The sequence below is a fragment of the Centroberyx gerrardi genome, chromosome 9, assembly GCF_048128805.1.
Source record: "Centroberyx gerrardi isolate f3 chromosome 9, fCenGer3.hap1.cur.20231027, whole genome shotgun sequence".
Lineage (NCBI taxonomy): Eukaryota > Metazoa > Chordata > Actinopteri > Beryciformes > Berycidae > Centroberyx > Centroberyx gerrardi.
In genome coordinates this window covers 23,669,141-23,691,899 of record NC_136005.1, presented here as the reverse complement: position 1 = coordinate 23,691,899, position 22,759 = coordinate 23,669,141, and the positions used below count along the sequence as shown (strand labels likewise).

General features: G+C 39.4%; 2 protein-coding genes across 3 annotated transcripts in view; one reads left to right on the top strand and one right to left on the bottom strand.

The window, feature by feature from the left end:
• Positions 1 to 6,044, bottom strand: part of LOC139911816 (tyrosine-protein kinase JAK1) — a 53,819-nt gene extending 47,775 nt beyond the window's left edge. The window contains exon 1 of the mRNA XM_078285842.1: positions 5,798 to 6,044. The gene's annotated coding sequence lies outside the window, so the exon portion shown is untranslated. The remainder of the gene's footprint in view (positions 1 to 5,797) is intronic.
• Positions 6,045 to 13,514: 7,470 nt separating this feature from the next.
• ak4 (adenylate kinase 4) lies at positions 13,515 to 22,551 on the top strand. 2 transcript variants are annotated; one of them, XM_071905295.2, is made up of 6 exons: positions 13,515 to 13,682; positions 13,844 to 14,020; positions 15,464 to 15,583; positions 17,833 to 18,005; positions 18,942 to 19,060; positions 19,573 to 22,551. In XM_071905295.2, exons 2-6 carry the CDS (start codon positions 13,879 to 13,881, stop codon positions 19,697 to 19,699), a joined length of 681 nt encoding a protein of 226 aa, XP_071761396.1. In that variant the 5' UTR covers positions 13,515 to 13,682; positions 13,844 to 13,878; the 3' UTR covers positions 19,700 to 22,551. The 2 variants fall into 2 exon arrangements, with proteins under 2 accessions (XP_071761396.1, XP_078141712.1); XM_078285586.1 differs by having other exon boundaries at positions 13,515 to 14,020.
• Positions 22,552 to 22,759: the final 208 nt, after the last annotated feature.

The following is a 22,759-nucleotide window of genomic DNA, read 5'->3' as shown; positions in this document are numbered from 1 at the left end:
ATTTAGGTTGCTAGTAGCTTCAGCTCCAGCACAAATTCTGTATTATGGTTGAGACTGGGATTGAGGAAGTGGCAACCTCCCTGTCAGAATGTACCAATTAAGAGGTAATTGGCCTCAGATGAGGTTGGCTACCCAGGTAGACAGACTGGTTTAGGTTTTTCAGCATCATGGTTGAACTTTTCTATTGGTTTACAAAACATTTAGTGTGGTTTACTCCCTTCAGAAAGGTCTGGATGAGTTAGACCATTCCTGATGAACAAGCAAACCATTAGGCTACATCAGTTTCAATGGTTTCAAAGCCATGGTCTCTAATGGTCTTCAAAAAGTAAATGTCCTAAAAACACATTACATTGTTTTGCAATGGTCTCTATTAGTGGTTTCTGTAACCGTACACTGTAAGGTTTAATGGTTTGTAATGGGTTTGATGGTAAATGCTATGAATCACAAGGCTACATGCTATGCAGTTGTTTTTTAATTTTCTTTTTATTGAAAACCATTAAGATGTCCATGCATCTTATGTAATCTAGCCTAATTGTTTTTCTTTTCTTACTAGGACTATCAAGGACAGTTGGGATGAATCATTTGTCTTTGCTTGAAGATGAACAAACCAAATTGTTTTCATGGAGGACTGGGTTGGCATGTGAAGATGACCACACAATTTGTTTTCATCAGGAGCAAATGATATTGGTGTCCTACACATAATTGCAAAGGAACTGTACATGGTGTGTAGACCAGTTATGTAAATTAGAAGAATCACAGGTCTGCACTCATATATTAGTTCAAAAGTAACCAAACCCCAAACCCAACTCTGTGTAAAGCCTAACCTCTAGTGGTAAAAAGCATGTTACTGAAATTGCCATCTGCTATTGGCTGATCTTTGATATTTATCTTTCATATTTTGATATTTCTGATCTCTGACATTTAGGCTACTTCATGCATTTGTCCATAGATGTCATGTGATCAATCAGAGAGTATAACGAGTATAATTTATGCCACTGACACTGATGAAGCCCTGCATGACAAAACGTTACTTGACAAATGTGTGAATTATATGAGTTAAACTTATATATATGTGGACCTGTGATTCTTCTAAGTGATCCATTTAACAAACACAAGAAACCAGTATAAAGACCACTCAGAGAAATAAGTCTATGTAGCTAAGAATTATAGTACAAAGAAATATTAAATGTCAACATCATAAAATGTCCAAAAATGACAATGGAAAACACACCAAAGAGCCATGCTGCTGCTCTGGGCAGCATATTTCATCATCACGATGCACCGGGCCAGCCGACTTTTTCCTCAAACAATTTAATAAGCCGACTGCAAACACGTTTTCCATCTCAGGAAAGTAGTTCCGTAGCACCGAAAATAGTCCCCGTTGTAATGAAGAATTTGTTCCCATTTGAATTTGATTTGGTAATAACTACAATAGCCTGACTTTTCATGGTAACAGTTAGCGATTTTTAAAATTGAAACTATGTCTTTGTGAGCTGTATTTAAAGGTTTTTAGCTTACAATTGGAGCCAATGACTTCCGGTTTGAATGCTAAAAAGGTACGAGGGAAGTCGGAAAGTAATGGGAGTAGAGCAAACGTATTGTTGATTTTGTTATTTTCTTAGGATTTGTTGACTATAAGAAATGCATTAAAAAACACCAGCGTTATCCTTTAATGCCTGACTAGTGAGGCTACTTAATGATAATCTGTTTTCCTCTCAATTTGTAACGAAATGTTGCATTGACAAGTGACAAATTATCTAACATTTCATCTTAAGTCCAGGCTATAGCCTATGAAATCATTACCATCTAAAGGTAAAGCTTTAAATCAACATTGAGAATACTTATTTTACTTCTTCTCACTTTTTCCCTGAATAACAGGAATAGCACCACCTGGTAGTTAGAAACTGGTATTATAAGTTGACATAGGCCTAACACATAGGGCCTACAATTTCAATGACTCAATAATCTGTACAGGGGAAAATAACCATCACCATATTCACTGAGAATACATTCGATAGTATGAAGACGCACTACTCCAAGGCCCAGCTTCTAACTACTTGTCAGACATCGAGAACTGATGTTACTGTCTGTCGGGGGGACCTGTGGGTTAATTTTGACAATGTATTTGGATTCCTCATATCTGAATCATTAACAAGAATGACTTTGGTCCAAATCAGATGTTGGGCACTATATTTATGGAATATTTTATGAATCCAACCCAAATAAAATGTCCAATTTGGGTGCAGTTAATTAGCTTGATTTCTTCCCAAGTTGTCTTTGAGAGAACGATCTTCTCATCAAACTAAGCAGAGAAGCTTCCTTGCAGTTTGAGATGGGCTGTGTGCTGCACGTCACGCGTGTGATTAAGTTTGACACACAGCTGTTAATTTTCCCAGCTGTTACAACCGGCTCTGTACTGTAGACTACAGCGCTGCTCGGACGTGATGCGCCGTTGTCACTGGGCTTTCAATTCGTTCTTATCGGTCAAGTCACCATCCAATGCATCCTCGATATTTTGAGGTTGGAGAGGAAACTTCCAGGTTTTCTACCCAACTTCCGTCCTGTCGTTGTTTTGGAACCGTGCTTGTGCAGTTAGATATTACGTAAAACGCATCATGGAGGACACAAGAACACACAAGAACGCATATTGATAATCATCCACAGGTTTTCGTTCCAACCAAACACTACACCAGGTGTTTTCTAGGGCTGCCCCCAACCAAAGATTTTCCTAGTCGACTAGTAGTCGTTAGTTCAAGCCATTAGTCAACTAGTCGTCGCACGTTTATGATATTAATTTAATTATTTAAATATATTTTTTTTGAAAAAACACACCCAAGTCGCAGCTACTCGCAGTCAGAAACACCGGTGAAATACACTCTGGTTCACAGGAAAAAATACACCCAAGTCGCGGCTATTCGCGGTCAGAAACACCGGTGAAATACACTGTGGTTCACCAAAAAAAAAACACACAATAGGAGTAGGCTATCAGTCGCTTGCTTTGAGCCCCGCTGCTGCACAGAGCACTGTTCACGTGTTTATTCAAAGTTTATTAATATTGAACGTGTCGCGTGTCCAAATTGCACCAAATCCGACACTGCACGTCCTTGGGTCCCAGCAATACACTCGCCAAGTGTGAAGTAGATCGGACGAACGGTTGTCGAGATATGCACACACACACACACACACAGACACACACACACACATACATACATACATACAGACAGACAGAGATTCCTTGCTTTGTAATTTGATGGCATCAAAATCTCACTCTAGCCAGGTACCCAAAGTTGGCAACCCTGGTCTAATAACATTTTAGCGACAAGACGTAGCTCCCGAATGGAGTTTGAGGGGTTTTTTTTGTTTGTTTTTTTCCTGCGACTAACTAACCAATGAAAACTTGGTCGACTAAGACTCTTCTCATCGACTAACGGTTTGGTCGACTATTAGGGGGCAGCCCTAGTGATTTCACTGATAAACACACCTTCAACCAGAGCGGGAAGAACTAATCAGTGAAATCACCTGGTGTAGTGTTTGGTTGGAACAAAAACCTGCAGATGCTTGGCCCTCCACGGCACATGGTTGCCCGTCTCTGATTTAAAGCTTACCATCTTTATTCTAATTAAGTGATTCTGAACTTTTCCATAGCACATTTGCCCAACAGAAAAATACATGGCACACCAAGTTATTGTTTGTTTGGAAATATTACATTCATCTTTACAAGATCATTTGAGTAGGGCAATTCAACTCAATTTTAAATCCTACTGAATTTAATTACCTTATTTATAAGGAGGGAAGGGAGCCTATGCACAAATAAATGTTAGACCCAAAATGCTTTAACTTGGAGAAAATATTTGTAATAAAACAATTTGATAAGAATTTAAATGATGCCAGTCATTTTCTTTACATTTGAACAAAATCTGCTATGACATGTCACAGTATGTTACAGCCTAGTTTTGGGAAAAATACTGTGGGCAGACTATAGGCTGCATGGTAAAGCAGCAATATGAGAGGTTGTCTAAATATTACAAGAAAAGGTCCAATCAGTGATATGATTGAAATGCTTATCAAATATAACTGCATGGTTCCAATGCTTTTAATATATCAAAGTAGTGACTTGAAATAAAATGCTACAATACTACCAAATGCAAAAGGTATTTCCTTTTTCGACTGAAATAAACCTCTAAGACTAAAAATTAAGAGGATTAAAATACCTACAATAAAGGCTCAATTTGAATAACTATCATCTATCTAAATTAAAGTAATTGATGAGTAATACAATTTGACATTATTCTAAATTAAGTATCTGAACATTTAGTCTTTCAGCGTTAATTCCTTTGACTCATTCTAGCATCGGTCACCGCCTACATTTGAATGAACAACCAACCCTCCATCAGTTAAGACAGAGGTAAGCCTGCTTAAAATTGAAATCAAGTTCATTTAAGTAAAGTTAAAATAACATTTCAGACAATTTTAAGTGCTGATACAAGTGAATGATGAAATAGGTTTGAAAACAGCACATATTTAGCCTGATCCTTGTCAAGTTTCACATGAATGAAATGCCGATCAAACATAACCGCATGGTTCAGGTGCTTTTAATGTTTCAAGATTGGACAGCTCAAGCTTTGTCAATGCTCTATGTCAACTTATTACAATGTTGCAAAGGAGGAGTAGCTGTAAAATACCACTCATCACAGTGTTTTTAATATTTCAATGTTTGAATGTTTCCCTTACTGAATTCAATTTCTTATTAATTTTATATTTCGATGTGCAAGTACAGACTGTGCGCAGGTGTTGTCTGTTTTCTCTATTTTTGTGGACTGTCGTTCTTCTCCTACACACCTGTCACTGAGACTCGCTCTCAGGTGTGCAATAGCTTTCTTTATTCAATGTTTCAAGGTCTGACTTGACATTCAGGAACTCTGTGTATGTGTGTGTGTGTGTGTGTGTGCGTTAGGCCCAGGACTTCCCGTACTTATTCATCACAAGGACCCCTAAATCGACATGTGTGAAGCCACATAATGTTGCTTAGTTGGATTTTGTCCCAGGGACCCCCATCTGAGGAGATTTTTTTTTGTTTGTTATTGTTTTGTTTTTTTTGTTAGATATGATTTAGAACAGAATTTGTACTGTAGGTGGGGGAGATAGCAGTGAAACCTATGATCAACCTATGATCAAAACAGTCATTATTTGATTGTTCTCTGATTGTGCTAAGTTCCAGTAAATTAATAAAATCGAACTATTTCACTTGGGGACCCTCTGGAGCCCTCTTGTGTTAGGGCAGTTGTTCCAAAAGTGGGGTCCAGGAACCACCAAGGGTCGTTGGGGGAGTTCCAGTGGGTCCCAACAATATGAAGAATATGTCAGTATCCTGCCACCACTGTTATCTCCCCACCTACAGTATAGACAGTTAGGCCTATATAATTCTGTACACAGGCACTCCTAACAACATTCTTCTCAGGATAAAATCTTATCTAGTAGGAGCTTGTGGTCCAGTGTGTATCTATTTGGGGGTTCCTGACACGAAAAAGGTTGGTAGCCCCTGCTGTGTTGGGATATGAAAGTTGGATGGAGGCTGTGTGACGGCCCGGGCTCACAGCTAATGCCAAGGAGACTAACGTTAGTTGACATTAGCTTGCTACTACTAGCCAAGTTAGGTCGTCCAAGCAACCAGCAGCTGACTATTGCCACTTAACAACAAATGAGAATGATAACCAAGCAAGTAGGTGTGTTTCATTTGTCAGAAAAGGATATAAAAAGTATCAGAAGTAGATAATTTTTAAAAGGGTTAGGTACTCACCTAGCAAGCTTAGCCAGACAGCTGGCAAGTTACTTCCGTTTCGTTTTGTACATTAGACTCTTGGTCCGAGTCGTAGCTCCTCTCTAACAAGATGTAAAGTATCGTTTGCTGACTGTTTGTCACCAAAACGTCAGTAGAAAAAATGTCCAGTGTCCCAAATAAAATTGTTAGCTATTTCCAAGCAATTTCTTGTCGTTGTAGTAGGTTAGGCGGAGACGCAGTTGTCTTCTCTCTTCCTGACAAGTAACGTCCCTATTCCCGAAAACAGCGTAATAGCCTGCTCTACAACACGGCAGCTGATTGGTTGCGTAGTCCATCAATCAAGCTGACACTGTTAACCCATTGGAGGACCAGAACCGTGTGTGTCTGTGTCTCTGTGTGTCTGTGTCTGGTCTGACACTGTCTGTGAGAGAGTTGAGAGACGCCCAGAGAGACCCTCATGAAAAAGAACCATAGTGATTTCATATTTTAAGAAGATACTATACAAATTGGTTGATAAGGTCGTTGTTTTTCGTTGTTTTTTTTTATTATTGTTTATTTTTATTTTATTTGTTTGATTTTTTTTATACTGCAATTGTTTCTTTTCTTGCTGTCTTTTTCCTTTTTTCTCCTAACTTTGTAAAACACTTTGTAACTCTGTTTTGTAATTGCTATAATGTGTTATTATTATTATGATTATTATTATTATTGTTGTTGTTATCATTACTATTATTGTTGTTGTTGCTTTTGCTGTTTTGTTTCTGTTTTTGCTGTTGTTGTCGTTGCTGTTGTTTCTGTTTTTGCTGTTGTTGTTGTTGTTGTTGTTAATATCACAGCAAAACTATTATAGTGATACCACAGGAGATAAACTCACAATAAACTTGCTGCTGAGTAGCAGACACACTATAAGTCCCTGTAGGAATTTTAAAGTGATTTTCCATTAGAGGATAGGGGAGGAAGATGTGGTGTGAGAGAGAGAGGAGAGAGAGAGAGAGAGAGAGAGAGAGAGAGAGAGAGAGAGAGAGAGAGAGAGAGAGAACAAATACGACGGCCCCCTGAACACTGATGCAGGGAGATTATGTCATCCATTCCAATAGTCAAATGAAGCCCTCTGTGTGTGTTTGAGCATGAAATAATCACTCATGGCCGGGCTTCATATCAGACATTGAGAGATTCCGTCCCAACTCGTGTTACATTTCATTTTCTGTTATCAAAGGGGAAATCTGTAATAAAGGGGAAATCTGTAAACAATCTTCAACAGATCAGTCGAGATTTGTGAATATATGAACAAGTCTCTCCTCAAAGCATCACAGTCAAAACCCTTTCGATGCTGTCACAAGACAAATCTTGGACTTTCCCCATTGACTGTGGATGAAAGATCACGTTTGTGAACAAAGACAGGGTGATTGTGTGGATATGGGCACATTTTTGGGGTTTATAAATAATACCACTATGATTAACTGGCTCTTTAAATGTAAAAAAAAAAAAGAAAGCAAGGAAATAGACTAGGAGCAAAATGTGTGATACATTACTGATTCTCTTTTCGCTTGCCCCCTCCACAGAGAGATCAGAGGTCAGGTTCAGCTGCAGATCAGCGTCCCTGGAGCTGGTAGGGATTCAGTGTCTTGCTCAAGGACACTTCAGCAGGAACGGATTCGTGCCGACACCCGCTTGAGCCCAGGTTGTCCGGTTGAAGGGCAATAACCACTAGGTCAATGCAGGATCCACCATCTCTGGTCCCCTGGTCTGCTGTTCCAACAGTCTAGAGAAGGATCAGAGTTGAGACCAAATACAAAATGGAAAAAAACATTTTCTTGCTGCCAAGAAAGAGGAAGGACATCAAGGTTTCCGTAAGAAAAAAAAAAGTGGGTGGTTTGTTTTATTCAGAAGGGAGGGACTTCCCATGTCATATCCCAGTAATCGCACAGTGTATTGCATTCAAGGAACTGTGACAGAAATTTCCCAATAACACGGTCGTCACTGGCGAGTATAATTTGGATGTTGGCAAAAACAATAGACTATTTTTAAAAATCAGTGGCTTTGAGTGTCCTGTCTCCATTTTGAAAATAGGTGTGTCACGTTATGTAACACTGGATTTTGAGCCTCATTGTTTTTCACTTGGTCTTGGTGATATGTTTGGAGTTTGAATATCAAAGAAGCCATACTTCACTTTAAAGTATGGATATCACATGTGAGGAGTCAGACAAATACATGCGTAGATAAGGCAAGCTGAGAGGGCTGAGGGTGGAGTGAGACAGAAACAAAATATGCAGCCTATCATGACTGTAAGGGGATTTCCACAGTAGCTCTGTAGCCTGTGAGGGAAACATACTAAGGACAGGTGCGAAGTGACCTGTGGTTCGTCAGACATGACTCACACTACACGCACTATTCAACACGTCTGTCAAATAAAAATAGGATTCATTTCACATAAAATGACATCACAGATGACATTACAAGTGCAATTTGATCTGTGATATGTTGTTTTGGAAAATAAGTGAGTCTAGTTGCGTTTCATCTAGATAAACTGCCTGTAACAAAATGGAGACTGTAGGCAGCACATACAGGCATCCTAGGTCATTTCCAGCTGCCAAATCGGCAAGATCTAACATTCTGTTTTATTGACAAAATCCATGATCACATAACAATAGAATAAGGAATAAATATGTTTTATTTTGCTGTATAAAAACATGATTCACAGCTCTGTTCTTTATATCTAGCTTAAATCATGAATAACATGACGGCACTATTTTTTTTTTATCAACTTAATCCATAGCACCAGCATCCTATTCATTATTGAGGTTTCAGAGGATTAGACAATAGGACACAGCTGCAGACTTTGTTCAGCGCCCATGCTTCAGCTCCCTCTGTTGACAACACTGTGAACTATCAACATGCTGTAGTGCTGAAATCACGTTGTATTTTGAAGCGTTTTTCTGTCTGGTGTCTGTATTCTATTATCCTTTGGATGCAAAATGGAACTTCATAGGACAAATTATGTTGAAATCTGATAATTAAATATTTAATCTAACTTTAACACTAAAATCGAATGGAAACTTTGTAACTCCAATTTTGCTGTTTTTTTCACTTAAGCAAAACATGTTTTTGTATGGTGGAGGACACCTGAAACCCATTTAAAAATCCACTGAACAGTCAACAACAGAGATAATTAAAAGAATGGACACAATCAGAGAAAAACATTTTAGTTTATGCATTGTTTATTGTAGCATAGAAAAGTAGAAAATACTGTAGTATTGAAGATAATACTAACTTACAGGTTTTTACTTTGATGTTACTTGTTCTTTAATACACAACAGCCCAAAAGCTGTGCTGCTGAGAATGCTATAATCCACTGTTCTGGTGGAGAATATTACAAGACAGATACAAGGAAAGAAAGAAAGAAAAAAAAAGAAAAACACTTGGATTTTCCTTTAAAGTGTTGGAAATCAACATGCCAAGATGATCCATTTTCCAGGTGTGCAGATGGTTGATAGTATTTTTTTTGTGTGGGGACAGACATTCCTTTGTTCATCATGCGCCCACACACCGCCACCTGCTTTGTTGTCCTTTGCTTGTTAGTGGAACTCGCCTTGATCCACTGCTCTAGTGTCAAGGTGGCAGCCATCCTTCAGTTATCACAGTACTGTACCTTCGATGGGGACAGCATCAGCACTGTGATAACTGAACCAGGGCAGCCTGTCAAATCTAGCAGTCCGCGGCTTCTGCTGTTGGCCTCCAACGTCCATCCAAGCATACAAGGTTTCCCCTTTTGTATTTAGAGACGCTCAGTTGGTGGTATATCCAGTGTTTGATTTGTGCTCATGTAAGTCACCCAAAAGTACTAAACTAATAATGCATTACTCTCCACACAAAAATAATATTGTAAAATACCAATCAATTACTTGCATGTTAAGATTATGTTACTTTTTGAAGTGTCCTCCTCACCAATAGTGATCAGAAGGGTGGACTTTCAAACCTCAAAGAGTCTATAACATTTTAGATTAACAGGAAGGAAAAAACACTAGTGGAACTCATTCAGTTTCAAATGAAAAATACAAAACATGTACTCTATTTCATATTTTCATTAGGGGGTCAGAAAAAAATTATATGGGCTGCCTAAGGGATTCAGAGGCTGGAAAAACTGAGCAATCTTGATGATTCAATCAGTCCCTATATATTGTATATGCTGCAGGGGGCTCAAAGAATCTGGATCAACCTGTTTTCCTTTATGGTTTTATGTGAACAGCCAGTGTTATATCTTGTCAGAAAAGTCTACATTTGGTATTGATGGCCCTCCTGCAGCAAGTCAGGGGAGTTAGAAGTGAAAGTGATGAAGCTGATGAAGCTCCCACATGCAGTGACATCATGACAATGCCAAATTTAAAAATAAAAATGTGGACTATGGAAATTGGAGGAATTTCATCAGTGTCTATTTAAGTGTGTATGATTTTTCCATTAATACAAGCAAAGCGGCTTATCGGTAATGTCATGTGCAATCACTGCAGAAGCTTATTAAAATACAGTATAGGCCAACTGGTTCATAAGGTTGCAATCATAAAAAATGTAGAATTGTTGCATCCATCTTGTATACTAGAGACTCTACTGTCCTTTTTATGATGAAAATTGTGATTGTGGAAGTTGTGTATGCATCCACAGCAACCTTTTTAACACCACATCATTAAAATAACAGAACTGCATTGTATGTGCTTATCATCATCCAACAATTATGACATTGCATAAAAAGAATAGTCAATGGTCTGATGCTGTGAACCACACATGAAAATATTTTTAGGACTATTTTTCAAAGTTATAAAATGTTGTCAAACATTAAGAACAAACAAATTTCAAAAACATTTTTACATGATAGCATTCTGTTCATATGCTACTCCCATCTGAAGGGTGGACAGTTAATAATGTATGTTTGATTTTGCACTCCCTTGAATACCTGTGTGTATTTGATAGCTGCCGTTGTATCTGTAAAATTCATACGATGCTGCTTATGCTCTTCTCCTTTATTTATCCTATCACTTTATTTATTGTATCATTAAATACATCCTACTTGCTGCTTTTTTGCCACCTCCATCCATATCCTAGTCTTTGATTTGTTTGATTTTTTTTCTTCTTTGATTTCCAGTCTGCTGCTGCAACAATGCAAATCCCCCCAGAGAGGGCTCGTTAATGTTTCATCCCATCTCATAAAACAATTACTGGTAAAAACATTTTTTCTCCCCTCCTTCTCTCCTTTCCTGCTAGGGCTTGGTAGAAAGAAACTACATAATTCATACCAACCACAAGGCCGAGTGACGTCAGACTTGTTATGATTCCTCCCGGGCTCCGCCCCCCCTCGGCGCGAGCAGCCTCTTCGAGCAGTCCGGTCGCGTCGCGCGCCGACGTAGCGGCTCCTCCCCTCCGCCAGTCCGCCCTCCGCACTTCATGTAAACAACTCCATTAGCTCCGCTCCCGTCTCGCTGCACAGCGCACTGGCCAAAACACTCATGTCGTATATGGACAATACAGCAACATGTGCAATAAACAAGCAAAGCACACAGACAAGCCCATTTTCACAGTTGAACGGCATTATCATGAGTGAGCGGGATTACTGTGTGATATAAACGCTCCCATATCGCATAAAGCCTTAATGTAAATAAGTGGGGAAGGGCTTGTATTAACAGTGAGGCAACAGGCTGCAGTAAATTGATCAATTGCTCTCTTCGACAGGCTGCTGACTGACAACGAGCAAAACAGCGAGATTTGAATTCTGCACGGTGCCCGAGCTTGTTGCCGTTTTCTATAAATAAACAAAAGTTGGGCAAACCTAAACCATGCCGTTATTGGTATCATTACATAATACGTATCTGCTTTTATTAAACATGCCTGTTCTAAAAAGCCTAAAAGGCAACATCTAAGTGCAATGATATCGTTTTGAATGTTATTATTGTGCAGCCAAACGTTAACGCCCAGCGTTATACACACCCCTTTTCTAGGTAAAAACAAATAGCATGTTGTGCAAGGATCCAAACTACAATCCTTTATTTTTTTTTAATTACATTCAGTCGCCGTTAAATATATGACAAATATTAGCCTCACTTACCTGCAAATCTCCCGTTTAATTCCCCGTGTTTACATGAATATTTTTAATGACGCAGCAAGACCACACAGAGCAACGTGATTGTCGCCATTTTTTGTTGTTATTGAAATCTCCAAAGCCATGTGACAAAATGATCATGATTGAAAAAAAAAAAAACAGGCTTCCGGGTATGGAGGCAAAAAACTAGTTTTGTTAAAAATGGTAAATCTTCCGAGTGCCTCGCCTGATGGATTAGTCTGGTTTCTCCTCTGACTGAAGGCTGAAGGCTGTGCGCAGTATTTGACAGCTCTGGGACACTGCCGCCGCCGTATGGCTTGCAACAAGTACATTCACTATATTCCTCCCGTCCGCAAATATTGCGCGGAATGACAGCGTCTCGTGTGTTTTTTCTGCGCCTGTTGCCAGTGGTGCAGACCCATTCAAAACACAGACTATTATAAATGCTCCGATGCTCCGATCCATATGCTGTCAACAAGTGGTGGAATGCACCGGAATAGCCCACCAATTAACCAATTAGCTGGATATACAGTGCATATTATAGCTGCCAGTTCATTTAGTCTAGAACCGACTCTTAAAATCTCATTAAAAAAAAAAAAAAAAAAACAAGTGGAAAAATCTGATAAAAGCACTCGTTTCCAATGCAAAATAAAATGTCAATAAGTTCCTTGTATCTGGTGACATCATCACCAGTGGAGTGACCCGCCTCAGTCTGCCGTGGGTCAAGATATTGACAGTTTTGTTTCTAGAAAATTCCTGGAACGAGGGAAGCTTCACAGGAAGTGAGGTTATATTACCCACCACGGGCAGAAAGTTTCACTTGGTTGAAGAAAAATATAAATGTAAGACTGAATATGAGACTAATTAAAATGGCCATTTAAAATAAATAGATGCAAATAGATACATTTTAACTGAAGAGGTGCGAATGAAAATACACCCCGATCTGTGAAGGCCATTCTTATTGGATATGATTTGGTATAGAAGTGGACATCACTGTTTACACTGTAGGTGAAGAGAAAACAGAGGGGAGAGAGAAACCTACTGTAGTCAAAATATACATTCCCACACCGTCCTAACGTCAAATACTGTTGTAATCTCATTGGCAATAAAAGAGGATTTTTCTTAATTATTCCCTAAACTAATCAGAGACATTACTGCTTGCTAAAGGTGTGTAAGGAAAACACACTGATCCAAATTCTGAGTAGGCTATAGGCGTTTCTTAAGGGTGTGCATTAGGCTACTTGGTAGATAGATATATAGATAGATAGATAGATAGATAGATAGATAGATAGATAGATAGATAGATAGATAGATAGCCTACTTTATGGTATTTTAATCTCATTTTAATATCCTATGCTATCAGTATTCCTGTAATAATCCTGTAATATTCCTATAAGGACGTACAGTTTCCCTGTGATATTAGTCCGTATAAAAATGTGTGGTTCTCTTCCGTAAGGGAAATTAATATGATACACAGTAACAGACTAAGCCTACTGTATATAAAAGACTACAGTAACCAGATTACCCTGCGACGTTCCTGCGCACAAGTCATCCGCATTTTTTCTGGATGATGTGCGCAGAAAAATAGGGCGTTGTGGAGACTCCCTCATTCATTCGCAGAGAAAAGTCTTTCTTCTTAAAGACGTAGGCAAGCTTAATGTGTCCGTGAGGGAGCTGGAGGAAAAAAGAAAAGAGCCCTTTTTTGACTTGATCTTAGTCATAGAGCCTCTGGTGTGCTGGATAGCCCCAATGTGCGCAGAGAACGGTCTCAGTGTGAAGCAGAGACCCGCAGATTCCTGAGATAAGCTGAAATTGATATTGGTAAGAGCATACGAGTTTATCAGCTACCCGGGCTTTGGCTCTTCGTTAGATAGCTCCTGCATGCCACTGATTAAGAGTTTAATTAACGGCTAATTAACTTTGTTCTCTCACGGTGCAAAAGCCCTATGAGGAAAAAGAGCAATCATTTGTGCGTCCCATAGGTTTCTGCAGTAGCAGCTTGTTTTTTGGGGAAGACATGGCCAAATTATTCCGAGCTGCTATAATGGGGCCACCGGGATCGGGGAAAGGAACCATATCCGAGAGGATTGCGCAAAGCTTTGGCCTGCAGTATCTGTCCAGTGGCCACTATCTGCGGGAGAGCATAGCAGCAAATACAGGTAGAGTACAGCTGTACATCCGCAGCTCAACATCAATACAACATCTGCAACAGGAGGAACTAGCCTACAGGAAAAAGTTCATGGAAACGTGTCATATTTCTAGCCTGTATGTATGAATATCTAATGACTTTGATTATTATTATTATTATTATTATTATTATTATTATTATTATTAGTTGTAGTAGTAGTAGTAATATCATTAATAGTTGCAGTAGTACCAGTTACAGTAGAACTGGCAAGTAGCAGTTGAAGCAGTAGTCATAGTTGGTGGTAGCAGTAGTAGTAATAGTAGTACTAGTCATAGTAGTAGTAATACTCGCAGTAGTAGTTTTATTAGAAGTAATCAAAGTAGTAGTAATGTGGTAGTAGCCTAGTAATACCAGTAGTAGCAGTAGTAGTAGTACTGGCAGTAGTAGTCTTAATAGTAATTGTCACATAGATTGAAAATTAACAGAAAGGGAAATTAACAGATGGGAAATATGACATAATGAAATTGTATCATGTTAATATGTACATTCCCTGGTCCAGAGCTGTTATTACAACTATTAGAAGGAGCTTATTTGCATGTAAACAAAATCATCCTTCCATTCAAGAACGAGGAAGAAGCTGCAGACTAGCTACATGATATTTTGATGACACCAAAACCAGATTTTCTTTCTCTGACTTCTATCTTTGGGAGGAGACTTGTTAGACTTGTAGGACTGTCCCGGGCCGTAGTGGAAACATGTGTGGACGCTGAAATTCAGTGTTCCTGTTACAGCTTGGTATTCATGTTTTCATTGTTATTATTTCCCAAATTTACCTTTTAAACCATTGAGTCTTTAAGTGTCTCTTGCACATTGTAGCTACCCAACTGGAATTCATTTTATTCACAACATGTGCCAAGCTTTGTACACCGCTAATGAAATTTGAGTTCAGCGCCGAGAGCTTAAGTAAAAACATATGTGCTTGGTTGCCATTACTGAAATGTTTCACCATTGTGCCTTGCTTGATACAGTAACTAAAACTTCAGCTTTTTTTGGTTTCTAAAATAATTTTCAGGATTCACGAACCAGTGAAAAAAGGAAGAGTGGCCTTTCCTTATTTTTCCTCACTGAAATATTGGATATAACATAAGAATGCAGTTTAGTTTTTTTCTTTTTCTTTTTTACTATTTTAGAAGGCCTGTTCCTAAATGTAGGGGAGGTGACAGGTAGGTTATATGGTTCCTGTGTCCTGGATCTTCACCAATTCACCAGCACTAGATAGATGATGTTTGAGAAGATAACAGTTACATGAACAAGCTGGTGAACACTGGTGCTAAAATATCCTGGTGCCAAGATGAGTGTTTTTATCACTCCTACAGTTTATCTCAGTTTTAAATCTCATAAGCAGGTGATTATCATCTTTCTTCATCTATCACAGATATGCGTTGTCTATCTTGACCTGTGTGTTGTATATCAGAGGCAGGCGTGCTGGTGAAGAAGTACGTAGAACGAGGCCTGCTGGTGCCTGACCATGTGATGACCAGACTCATGCTGCCCAGACTGGAGCAGCTGAACAGCCACAGCTGGCTGCTGGACGGTAAGAACCGCAGTAGGGCTCAAATCAGGTTCAGGGGACCAGGTGAGAAATCCCACAGGAGGTCCATGCACTGAAAACTACATAAACATCCCATTTATTACTTTTTTAGGATGTTTCTATGGTGTCTCTGCTTTGATTTACTAGTGTACAGAGAGTGATAAGAAGGAGAGAGGGGACCAAGGTGAACACATTTGACAAAGATCATTAGATAGGTTTGAACCCACAGTGAGAGTGCACGGTTTGCACCTCAGCCCACTGATCCACTATAGTACTTTTATCTTTTTTTTTTTTCTTTAAAAAGTCTTAAAAGTTGTTTTTAAAAGGGTTAGGGTTAGTGTTTTCAAAAGTTAAAAAGTCTTAAAAGTCTTTAAAAAGTCTATAAAAAGTTTTAACAGTTTCTGAATTAGGTGAGCAGAAAATATATTAACCTCAAGAATTCCCATAATACATAGAGCCATGCAAAACAACAGGACTACATTGTAATACATCTATAGATAATTGTTTCATCAAGGTACTGAATCCAATAGCAGAAGGTCTCTACTTGCTCCCAACTGTTGCACAATGTATATTAAACAGACATACCTTAGCAGAGTGAAGAGAGAGGTTGCATGCCATCAACGTACATAATGTCAGAAAGGGATTACAGGAGATCTATGTGTTTTTTGTTATACTGGTCTAAGCTATCCATCAGGTTTTCTTGTTGATGTCAGTACATTTCCAACTCAGTTTGGGCTAATATTGCTTAGAAAAAAGGTAAATACATAAATCAATGAAATAAATTAAATAAAAAATAGTTCCACAACAGTCTAATTACTGGAGGTTTTAACTAGTTCATTGTTGGAAGTTTTATAGAGGCTTGAACACAGGCTGCTTTACTTTTACTGGTTCGGTGCAAGCTTTTCCTCACACTGCTAATATATGAGACGTTCTGAGAAGGAGAAAAAATAACAGACCATTGTGTCTTTTTCCAGGTTAAATATTATCTGCTATTTTCAAGACAGATGCCAAACAATGATGGAACAAAGTGGTTTTAAGCTGATGTCTGTCCTTGAGACAGGTCGAAACATGGTCTCTTGGCACATAGCATTAGTAAACATGTAGTGCGGGTTCAGAAAGAGAAAACAGCACCAAAATCAAGGTCACACACGCGCGCGCGCACACACACACACACACACACACACACACACACACACCCACCCCAACGTGTTTATCTCAGCTCATCATCTTTCATCTCACTTTGTGTCAGGTAACTGTAGTGTGACATTTCATGATCATGGCAGGAGAGAGAGAGCAATGGGTATTCGTAACTCTTCTTCACATTTCTGGTTTTAAATGTATTTCATTGTATGAGTCATTCGCTTACTCACTAATTCACTCCCTTTTCTTTCCCTCTCACAATATTTACACACTCATACTCTGTGTCAACACCCCACACACACCCCTACCTTTCCAATATACACATACACAAACTCTGTACTCTCTCTCTCTCTCTCTCTCTCCCTCCCCCTTCTCAACCTTTGATCTGTCCATTCCTCTCGTTCATTTGGGGGCAGCAGGGTGGTCTAGTGGTTAGAGAGAGTTAACATTCCTTTATTGACCATAAAGGACTATACAGAGCCATGGTCAGTTTCTTGTCCAATACATAAAGCAAGCAATAAACTGAGGACCAGACCAAAAGCATACATACCTGTGGAGGAGGGCAAGCAAAAAGAGAACTTCCCTATGGGGATCAATTAAGAACCACATTATTATTATTGTTTATTATATGTAATACTGTATATGAGTTATCTAATCGCAGAAATGCAGTCAAAATGTAATATATAAATAATGTAAATGTAATCTAAATATGATCTAAGAAAGCGGGTAGAACTCACACACTAGTTTATGCTCTCAGTAATATTCATAAAAAAAAACCTCAACGTTTTATGCTCACACAGGCTCTTCATCAGGCACAAATACGGTTTAGGTGTTCTCTTGCCTAGTCTTGGCTGCACCTATAGGGTGCGGCCTTGTAAAAAACGAATTGGAAGGGAAGGCTTCAGAGTATTCTTACCACAAATTTAAATCATCTGCACTGTTATATTAGGATATGAGAAGAGATAACATGAAAATCCATATAAGTGGAACAGTTGACATTTACAACATCAGATCGGTAACAGACAATAAAACACGGTATAGGAAAAAGTGTGTAAAATAGATACAATATAATACAGTTGAAAAGATAACGTCCACCTGCTGCTCTCTCCCAGGTTTTCCCCGGACCCTAGCGCAGGCCCAGGCCCTGAACAGCATGTGTCAGCTGGACCTGGTCATCAGCCTCAACATCCCCTACGAGACGCTGAAGGACAGACTGAGCGACCGCTGGGTCCACCCGGCCAGCGGCAGAGTCTACAACATGGGCTTCAACCCCCCACGAGTCCAGGTCTGGAAACTCCACGTGTGACATTACAGTTACAGTGATTTAAAGCGCTTTGAGGGATGCTTTGACATTTAGACGTTTTTTTTTTATATGTTTTATCAATCCCCTGGAGGAGAAATCGGTCTTTACGCTTGTCCTCCTCCACAGCGAGGTCAGAGGTCAGGCTCAGCTACAGAGCAGCGGCCTTGGAGCTGGTATAGGGACTCAGGGTCTTGCTCAAGGACACTTCAGCAGGGCTTGAACCCAGATCCTCAGTCTAATTCCTCACTACCCCACCCTCCTGCACAACGAAGTCGTAGTCTGTTTATTTTTCTTGTCACGGTTGTTTAAAAATGGCTTATAAGCATTGTTAGCATTCTTCACTGAAATCAATGAGTACCGCTAATTACAAGCTGGCTGTCAGACCGAGAGACCGCTGGGACACTGGAGCACGGTTCACAACAACCACGCTACAAGTGCATCTCTGCTTTATTAGATAGTGTGCAGAAGAGAGAGACGGGAAAAGAAGGGAGAGAAAGAGGAGATGGCATGTGACATAGGCTGAATTTGACACCAGGATATCACCGGTACATGGCGTGTGCCTTTGCCCAGGAAAGACTTGTTGTGTACCTCCAAAACCAGCTGAATCTTGCAAGTAGCCTTCAGAACATATAAGTCTATAAGTCCACAAGTCTTAACTCCAAGCTTCAGATTCATGCATTGATTAGCTTGAGAATCAGATCAGAGACAAAAGGCTGGAATAGTGTAATGTCATTTAGTTTGGTTTTTCTTATACAGTTATATACGTATGCTGGATATGTCCTGTGTTGTGTTGTAATGCCCAGTGTTATGCTATTGTTCTGTGTTGTCATGTGTTTACCTTCATTGTGCTGTGCTTTGCTGTGCTGTGCTATGCTGTGCTGTGCCGTGCCATGCGTGACAGTGTTGTGCCTTCCCCAGGGCAGGGATGACATCAGCGGGGAGCCGCTGGTCCAGCACGACGACGACAAGCCAGAGGCCCTGGTGGCCAGACTGAGACACTACAAGGATGTGGCCAAGCCCGTCATAGACCTGTACAAGTCAGTACACCCCCCCCCCCCTACCAGAGTGGGCAGTCCATTTGCCTGGGACAGAAGGAAGCCTGACAAGGAGATACAGAGAAAGTTCTAGTGGGATTTAGTCTCATGCTTCAGGCAGTAATCTTATTGATTACTTCCAATGTGTGTTATTGTAAAATGGCAGTTAATTCGGTAGATATTCAGTCAAATCTGTACCCAAATGTTTAACTTTATATGATCTATAGTTTCTGTGCCTTCATAGTTTTATAGTTTTATATTTATATTATATCTTTCCTGTACTATTTTTTTTATTACCTTTCCTATACTGCCTTGGCATTGTTCTGCCAATTGCTGCTGGGACACCCGAATTTCCCCTGCAGTCTTAATCTTAATCTTAATCTTGATTCATTAGCATATAGACTCACACATTACTATAATCATGTGTAGCTTAGTGTGCAATCTATTAATCAATCAATCAATCAATCAAAATCGTACTTTTTAACCCAACTTTTGTTCTTATTTCTTCCATCCAGGATGAAGGGAATCCTGCACACGTTTTCGGGCACAGAGACAGACAGGATCTGGCCTTACATCAGCTCTCTCCTCAGCGCCAAGATCGACACGCCGCCGTCAGACACCTGCCAGACCCAGACGCCCTGACAGCTGCGAGCGACGAGGCCGCAGGGAAACATCAGCAAGGAGCGAGAGGAAGCAGGGCGACGTTTCTAGAGGCTGACCTCGGGGTCAGCTGTCACTTTCCCTTTAACAGTCAGGGTGAGACAAGTGGACAAGGAAACCAATCAAAACTCGACCCAGTCCTTCAACGTGTTTGTGATTTTGATGTCACAACATTATTCTCAAAATGAACAGTTGTTCATTTTTTCAACAGTTGTTCAGATTTCTGTTTTTGTTGTTTTCTGCATATTAACCATATGGCATCCTGCACATCCTTTGAGACAATGACACGGACCGCAATTTTAGTAAATCAGTGCAATTTTACAGCAGCACTTATCAACAAGAAAATCATTGCAACTTTGTCCTTTGACTTGCAATTTTTCAAATCCCCACATATTTACTATAAATGAACATAGAAAATGTTGCAAATTTGAGGAAAGCTGTGGCAAAATCAAACATTGGTCAAAATGAAAAGAAAAGAAATACAACAAAATCCTGGGAAGACTGAGTATGGAGGGTGTCCTACACAATTGTCCTGCATTGCCTGTGTCTGTATGAGGTTTTATTCATTAGAAACCAATAACATTGGCAGCTGCCTGGAAAAGCCATACAAGAAATTCTCAGGTCCCCCTCCAACAAAATGAACAGACCTGGCAATTATTTTAACTGACTGAATTATTTTAAACTTCTAGATGGGTTGGACAGGAGAGCAGCAGAGAGCTTAGACAATCACAGCAGCATTTGAAAGTCAGTTCAGTGTGCTTTTCTATGGCAGGTCGCCTGACACGAAGAATTGAAGAGTTTCATTCCAAAATTGGATATGTGATACCGACCAAGACAAAATGACTGCTAGTATGAGAGCAAAACTGTCATGAAAGCAAGACTATGGAAAAGTATTTAAGTTATCTTAAGACCTTTGATTGCAAAACAATAACATTTCGATGATATAATCAGTTGTATTTTTCAAGTATTAAGTAGTATTTTTCCCCAGTATGAATATATATGATTTTGGAGTGAAAGCCTTCAAAAACACTATTTGACTCAGGTCTAAAACTGTCATTTTAGAATACACACAATAAGAGAACTTTTATCATAGCTATTTTTACCATAGATATCATGACAGATTCAGTGAGAGCAATAATGAGGTTCTGTACTCTGTCATGTCTATAACAAAACATTATATTAGAGAGGCGTCACTTGGGAGAATTTTTCTCAAATCAGTTTTATCAATTTGAGGATCCTGAGTTTTGAAAAGTGTGTGAGCCCCTGTGCTGGCCTGGAAACACTGCAGTCACAACTGTGCTGTAAAACTTCTTGGCTTTATCAGCTCAGTGAAAATATATCCCCTAAAATACTTAAACAAATATTCTTTACTTTTGTGCTGGAATGCTGTTTTGTGAAATCCCCAAGACTGATAGCAGGCCGGTCTGTTGTTCTGGTGCTGGACTGGACCAAGAGCCCACACCGCTTCATGGCTCTACAGCACACTCACCAGTCAGAGTGAAGACCAGCGCTGAGTATCTGAGTGCCTTCAGTGTTGTTACATTCCTTTAAATATAAAAGGTTGCCTTGACATGTTTTTTTCTTGCACTCAAAGATATGTGTCAGAGATTGCTGTTTATATAATGTCTTTACAGTGTTTATTTCTCATTTGAGAGATTGCTGGATATCATTTTTATTAGGTATTAAGTTACTTTTAGGATTCTGAAGCATGAAGAGGTCATATCTGTAAAGGCTTTTTTTGGATTGTGATGTGCAAGTCGCCGTTGTCGTGTGAAAACCTCGTAAAATGTCGTTAGATTTTAGCTTGACGACCATGCATTTTTTAGTTATCTAACTGTTTTTGGGTGGTGTGGAATTTCCTCAACCCACAGAGCAGCGTGAAATCCTTAAAATGAAGTTAAAACATGAAAGTCACCAAACTCTGCATTACGAGGTTTTCACCCGACAGTAAAATTTGTAACTTTGTCTGTTCAATTGAAATTCAAACACAACTTCTAAATCAGTAAAACCATAGCGAATTGTGCAATAAAAACAAACTAATAGGCTGAAATTGTGTTTGCCAGCTCTGTTAATGCTGGTCCTGCAGTTGTGGAACTTCTTGATCATTTTGGTGTTGCTGTCCTTATCACCATGAGTCACGATGAAGCCGCAGGGATGAGTCATGACAAAAGTCTATTATTTTTTTTATCATTTCCTCTATGAAGTGAAAACAAGCTGTCAGCTATCAATGTCATATTTTCACCTCATACAGGATATAATCAAGTAATACACAGCTTTGTATTCTCTGTGCAAGAATGTCTCATTCATGGTATTATAGATGGATGTAAAAGAGACCAAAGATAATAATGTAAGACAGTGACCAAACCGTACTGACTTTAACCCTTTCAGTCCTTAATATTGGTTGCTTGAAACGTTGGGTGATTAAGGAGGTGAAATTTATTTTACCGCTGCGCTCGATGTAAGAATGTCAGCTAAATGGCTAAAATGTGAATGTAAAATCTCAAAAGCCTGCCCATGTATCAAGGCCCTCAGAGAGAGTAGAGACCTGATCAGTGGATGTGAACCGTGTATTGCTCATGTGATCGGTATGTGTTTGTAGGATTTGTTTTATGATCTGTGTTACAGTCTAGTTACACTTTGGTTTCGACTGTGGAGCACAACGCGCCTGGAGGCTGAGTCTATTGAATGAATGGTCATGAAAGAGTTAAACTGTATGTAACCACACCCTGCTGCGGTTGTGTAATACCACAGTGATTTTTTTTTTCTCCCCTGTTTTTACACCATGCTGTCCCAACATGCCCCCATTCCAACTACAATAAAACTATTTTCTCATGGCTGATTTTATGTGTTCATAACAACATTACAGGTGACTGTGATCCCATAGCTGTTCCGCAGCATACCTACATCCTTACCTACCTGTACAGTAAACCAGGGATTAGCCAATGTGTGGCATAAAACCATCAGCTAAATGCTGAAAGCTAGATGCTTTAAAGTCTCATTCCTGAATCCAAACATAATCAAAAGGGCAGTGCCACTGCAAAA

Bases quoted from the DNA above. Each gene is read 5' to 3' on its own strand.
- ak4 (XM_071905295.2), top strand. From the start codon at position 13,879: ATGGCCAAATTATTCCGAGCTGCTATAATGGGGCCACCGGGATCGGGG. The intron at 14,021-15,463 runs GTAGAGTACAGC...GTTGTATATCAG, and splicing joins GAGCATAGCAGCAAATACAG to AGGCAGGCGTGCTGGTGAAG. The intron at 18,006-18,941 runs GTCTGGAAACTC...TGCCTTCCCCAG, and splicing joins TCAACCCCCCACGAGTCCAG to GGCAGGGATGACATCAGCGG.